Raw genomic sequence first — 6,000 nt, 5'->3', positions numbered from 1 at the left:
AACCAGATTGAACATCATAAACATGGGAAGATGACAGAACAATTGAAACATTTCTTACAGCTCATTGTTGTTTCCGTTGTTGTCCAGACTGTTACCAATACGAATCTGAGCTCCTTTAAGCCGCTCTTTGCAACAGTCTCCACGATTAGTGATGGTAACGTTGCTTACACTGTAGATATTTCCAAGGTCAACTCTCAACCATGGATTAAATTAATATTAATATTACAGTTTTTTCCAATTGCTAACACACTAAAATGACATGCACAGCACAATTATTTAAACTGACACACAGAGAGCAAAACTTCTTCTCAAGTCTCCAAAAGTCTAAACACCTTTTCTGTTTTACACACATTTTGCATTTCAAAATAGCACTTTTTAAATTCACTAAATACAGTTCTCTGCATAAGACACAACAATCTGACATAAAGTCACATGTTTGCCATTTCAAAACACTGCCATTCAAAATGACACTACATGAGCTAATTGGCCAATTACATGTGCTACCTGGCCAAACACCTCAGTGGTTAATTGTTAACACTTCAATCAGGATGTAAGCACTATGAAAAGACCACAGGTTAGAACCTTTTTTTTTTACAACAACAATGGAAGACATTGCAGAGAGAGGAAGAGGAAGAGGAAGAGGGAGGTTGAGAATAAGAGGGGGAGGAAGAGTGAGAGGTAGGGGTAGAGCAGGTAGAGGAGTTCATGGCCAAAGAAGACAAACACTTTCAAATGAAATCAGAGCAACCTTAGTAGATCATGTCATCAACCATGGGTTGACAATGCGTGAGGCTGGACAGAGAGTGCAGCCAAACTTGAGCCGTTTTACTGTCGCCTCTGTCATCCGGACCTTTAGACTGGAGAACAGGTATGTAACCAAAATTTCATGTAGTACACATGTAGTATACCCCATGTCATAGTGTATCAGTTGGGTGACACCTGTTTACTTAGTGTATGACATCAGCCATTCATGAACTGTACAAGTTTCCTGTACAATGTACTCTACTGTGGGGTAAAATATTTAGGCTGCATTGTCCAAGCCCTATATATATTTTTATTTTATTTTTTCTAAAGGACTGAGAGACGACACCATGGTGGAGGAAGGGGCCAAATGTTCACCGGGGTACAGGAAGCTGCCATTGTAAACTTGGTTTTGGAAAATAATGAAATCAGATTACGAGAAATTCAAAGCCACATCATCCAAGACAACACCTTATTCAACAACATTCAACGAGTTAGTCTGTCCACATTGGCTCGCATTCTCAAGCGAAACCAAATCAGAATGAAACAACTTTATAAGGTGCCGTTTGAGAGAAACTCTCAAAGAAACAAAGAGTTCAGACGAGCATATGTGGATGTAAGTACTATATTGACTGCAGTACACTACACACAACATTGTTTCCCAGTGTACTGGATAACACCATATTGAGTGATTTTTGTTCTTTGTTTTCAGGGAGTAGTGGAAATGGATGCTCATGCAATCCCACATGAGTTCATCTTTATAGATGAGGCTGGGTTCAACCTAGCAAAGACCAGAAGAAGAGGGAGAAACCTCATTGGCCACAGAGCCATTATAGATGTTCCTGGCCAACGTGGTGGGAACATCACAATGTGCGCTGCCATCTCCAATATGCATGGTGTCCTCCACCGTCATGCCAAACTTGGACCATACAACACAGCCCATATTCTCACATTTCTGGACAGACTTCACAACATTCTCATACCACCAGAGCGTATGAATGATGCAGACCATCAAAGAAACCGGTACGTTGTAGTATGGGACAACGTGAGCTTTCATCGTGCAGCCCCAGTCCAAAACTGGTTTGCTGACCACCCAACATTTCTCGTGCAATACCTCCCACCATACTCACCATTTCTGAACCCCATAGAAGAATTCTTTTCGGCATGGCGGTGGAAGGTATACGACCGGCAGCCCTTTGTGCGCATGCCTCTTGTGCAGGCCATGGAAGAGGCATGTGATGAGATTGATGTGGGTGCAATTCAGGGATGGATAAGGCACTCAAGGCGCTTCTTCCCTCGATGTCTGGCAAGGGAAGATATTGCCTGTGATGTTGACGAGGCGTTGTGGCCAGACCCGGCTGTGCGGCAAGATGCTGCCTAATTATTTTTCTTGCCTTTTTTTGTTTTTTGTTTTTTTTACTGTAATATATTTTTTTTCAGAAATTTTCTTTTTCAGTTTACTTTTTTTGTAAGAATATTTTTGTTCAGTCCCATGTAAATATATCTGCTGTGCTTATGTTGTATTGACTTGTTTACTGTAGTGAAGGAAAAAAAATAAAAATGTTGCAACAGCATGTGTGTGTATCTGCAAATATTTCTGTGCATGTGAACAATCTGATACATATTTTAGTATTATGGCAAAGCATACTAAAGATGGGGGTGCTTTTCATTATGCCCAACAGTGTGTAGGTGGTTAGGCAAAAATCTGGTAATATGAATGAAGTGTGTGCCATTTCATGCAAAAGTTTGATTTTGATAATGCTCTGTGTAGTTTCGGTTGCAGTGCTTCATTTTGCAGGATATATGAGGTATTTTGCAGTTTGGGTGTGTGGTTTTGTGAATTGTGTTAAGTGTTTTGATAAAACCAGACTAGTTTGAAAAATTGTGTGTTAGCAATTGGAAAAAAACTGTAATTAACATATTTCAGCCAATAATTTTAATACACTAATCTGATTGATATGCAATGATACACAATGGTTACAGATTTTTAAATCCAGGCATTTTTACTTGTATTATTCTAAACGTACCTTTGGAATCAGCGACACACAGTCCAGTAAGTGTTAGAAACAAAATCACACGTATGGCCATCCTGATATAAGACACATCAACACATCACCTCATCTCAGCATATGAAGGAATAATTTTCAATTTATCATCCTCATTTAAACAAAGAGGCACATATATTGCTATTGTAATGAAGTAATAGTATAGAAGAGCCCCATGACTTACAGTAAAGTCAGTGTAATGTGACTAACCTGCCTCTGTTCTTAGGATTTTAAATGCCTTTGCCAAGTTTCCGTTATTTTTAATTTATATATATATATATATATATATATATATATATATATATATATATATATATATATATATATATATATATATATATATATATATATATATATATATACAATAATAATCCCAGAGACTACCTTTACATATCAAAATGCATCAGATCATTCCAAAACAATGCTGAACGGACCTACAATCAAACATCGTTCAACTGCATAATTCTATATCGTGTATACAACACATATATGGGATTATTATGCTTAGATCTCACATAATTCATGCAATTATTATGACTTTTGAATGGTTAATGGGAGGTGTTTTTTGTTTACTATGTGTGTAAATTATTTCTCATTTTTTGCATTATTGTATGAATCAAATCTGTGAAAAATGTATTGTACTCTTATAGAAATCATGTCTGAATTTTACAGTACTAGAGCGGGAAAGTTAAGAGACCATGTGACTAAGATAAGAACTGTGATTTATGTACATGGAGGAGAAATAGTCACACCCCGAACTAGACAGTCTAATTGGTTGGACCTCCAGGGGTGTTGGATAAATACCTCAGTTTAAAACTTAGGACACAAACAAAAAAATAGGTTAAGGTAAAATGGGTTAAGACGGAGGTTAAGAATGCAAGTCATGTGAATACTCTTATCTCACTTTTCTTTCTTCACTTAGTTTCTTTTCTTTTCTGTTGAGAGTCTCGTTTTCTAAGTTACGTTTTTCAGCAAAGCTTCAGTCCAAGACTCTATAGTTTTGCCATGCCTTGAACTTCAACATCAAAGTGCAGAGACTTCTATGAGGGGCCGTACAAGCCATAATTCATTCTGGTACTCTCACACACATACATTCTCCTTTCACATACATACATTTCTACTCTCTCACATACATACATTATCCTTTCACATACATACTGTGGCGATCGACCAGGGCGGGCGAGAGCCGTGACGCAAGTGATAACGAGCATCACCTGGGAGGCGCACCGGTCTTGAGTCTCTCATGGAGGAGCTCCGGGAGCATAAAAGGAGGAGCGACGATCGTGAAGGACGAGAGAGGACCAGGCCTGGACTTTATTTTATGTTTTATTATGTTTGTGTGGCCGGCAGATGTCTTTTTTCTATGATATAGTTTATTTAGTACTTACAGATTTCAATACATTTAATTTACAATACATTTCTACTCTCACATACATATATTCTCCTTTCACATACATACATTTCTACTCTCTTCCACACTTACATTCTCCTTACACATTTTCATGTGTAAATTTTGGGTTGTTTTTTGCCCAAGGGCTGGGTAAATATGGGACAGAACACAGGTTGGGCTAATTCTACCCAGCATAAAGTGTTGATTTTATTATTATTATTATTTTTTTTCTATGATATAGTTTATTTAGTACTTATAGATTAAATTATCTAAACCAGTGGTTCTCAACCTTTTTAGCCTCAAGTACCCCCACAACTCCATCAATAAGCCCCTGGAGGAGGCAGATCCAGCCCTGGCTTTGCTCTGTCCATCTGCGTTTTGCACCTGTACGTGTACCGAATGTTGAGATTCAGGACCTCAAAACAGCTTTTTGTCTGTTATGGAGCCCAGTATAAAGGAAAGGCTGTCTCTAAGCAGAGGTTGGCCCACTGGAAAGTGGATGCCATTGTCTTGCATACCAGACCCAAGGCGCTGACAGATATAGGTAGAGCTGCAGGCTGTGCAATAGGGGCGTTTTGGTAGGGATCCCAATTTATCCTCCAATTCCCAAAACCTGAATGTCCGTTTCATCTGCTTCCACATTTTTACCCACACTGTGGGGTGGAGCGTGAGATGCAAATCTCACATGCCAACGTACATTGGTTTATTTCGTTTACGTAACGTCTCTGTTCCCTCCTTCAGGGAATGAGGGTCATATACACAAGCAAGACATTTTATGGTGTTAGAATAATTAACCTGTTTCCTTTACACACGAGTGACTGATTGTTATGGAAATGTCAGGTCACATACTGTACTGAATCTTGTTTCTTTGAATTTTAAATCTAAATTTACACATACACATTGTCCTACGTGAACACACTTGTCCAATGAAAAAGTGCAGGGCACGAATTTTTGTGTTTTATAATGTTTTATTACAAGTGCGGTAAACACATCCCCTGCGTATTCTACACCCATGGTACTGAGTAAGACAATTTGGTAAAACTTTACAATAGTGTTATTATAGTTAACTAAAACCAAAACCATACAAATATTTTCGATGCTTAAAATAAATAACTAAAATAAAATAAAATCTGCTCTTGACTGAATAACTTCTTTAGCTTTAATAAGGATTAATCTATACTTAATTTACACATTATAGTATTTAGTACCTGAATACTACTGCTAGACCTGTAATTATTTGTGCTATTACTTGTAATTTGTTAATTTGTTCTTGCTTTATTACTGACTGTTTGCTTGACTTTATTTACTATTACTTATTATCAAATTCATTTATGTTTGTCATAATTTATCTTTGGCTGCATTATGATTCCCTAATTCGGAATTTAATCAAAGTTTGTGCAAGTAGTGTAAGTGCAAGTGGTTGAATTATATCACTAAAGGTCAGCAGCAAATACACTTGATAAAGTGAGATTAAATACATAAAGTGTATTTGTGTAATTTGATATAGTTAATTATTACAGGTTTGTGTAAAATTCTGAGTTTGCATTTCACTGTTCTTATTCATTTTGAGAAATACTGAATGTTTTTGGCAAGTGAGATGAGTAAATGCATGTTCACATTTAGTCTAGAACTACAATAACAATCATGTTTACACAGCGCACACGACACCTCTGCACTTTATTTCTCTCAACATGGGGACAGGAGAGCTGTCAGTCAATAAATGGGAAAACAAAGCAGCTTGCTTTACTTATTTGAAAAAAAAAAGTCTGATTACCTAACTCAAGTTACTTGTAACATGCAACATTTTGTAAATTTTTCAATGGT

The 6,000-nt window shown here is 37.2% G+C and overlaps 1 protein-coding gene across 1 annotated transcript; it reads left to right on the top strand.

The window, feature by feature from the left end:
- The first annotated feature begins 975 nt into the window (after positions 1 to 975).
- On the top strand, positions 976 to 2,218 carry LOC137002231 (uncharacterized). Its single transcript, XM_067361764.1, has 2 exons — positions 976 to 1,357; positions 1,454 to 2,218. The coding sequence occupies exons 1-2, from the start codon at positions 1,112 to 1,114 to the stop codon at positions 2,120 to 2,122; spliced, it is 915 nt and encodes a 304-aa protein (XP_067217865.1). The 5' UTR covers positions 976 to 1,111; the 3' UTR covers positions 2,123 to 2,218.
- Positions 2,219 to 6,000: the final 3,782 nt, after the last annotated feature.

The sequence above is a fragment of the Chanodichthys erythropterus genome, chromosome 15, assembly GCF_024489055.1.
Source record: "Chanodichthys erythropterus isolate Z2021 chromosome 15, ASM2448905v1, whole genome shotgun sequence".
In the NCBI taxonomy this organism is placed as follows: Eukaryota; Metazoa; Chordata; class Actinopteri; order Cypriniformes; family Xenocyprididae; genus Chanodichthys; species Chanodichthys erythropterus.
This window is presented reverse-complemented; position numbering and strand designations above follow the sequence as displayed.

What these genes read in the sequence shown, in the direction of transcription:
- LOC137002231 (XM_067361764.1), top strand. Translation starts at nt 1,112, where the DNA reads ATGTTCACCGGGGTACAGGAAGCTGCCATTGTAAACTTGGTTTTGGAA. An exon ending in TCAGACGAGCATATGTGGAT is followed by an intron (nt 1,358 to 1,453) that starts GTAAGTACTATA and finishes CTTTGTTTTCAG; the next exon opens with GGAGTAGTGGAAATGGATGC.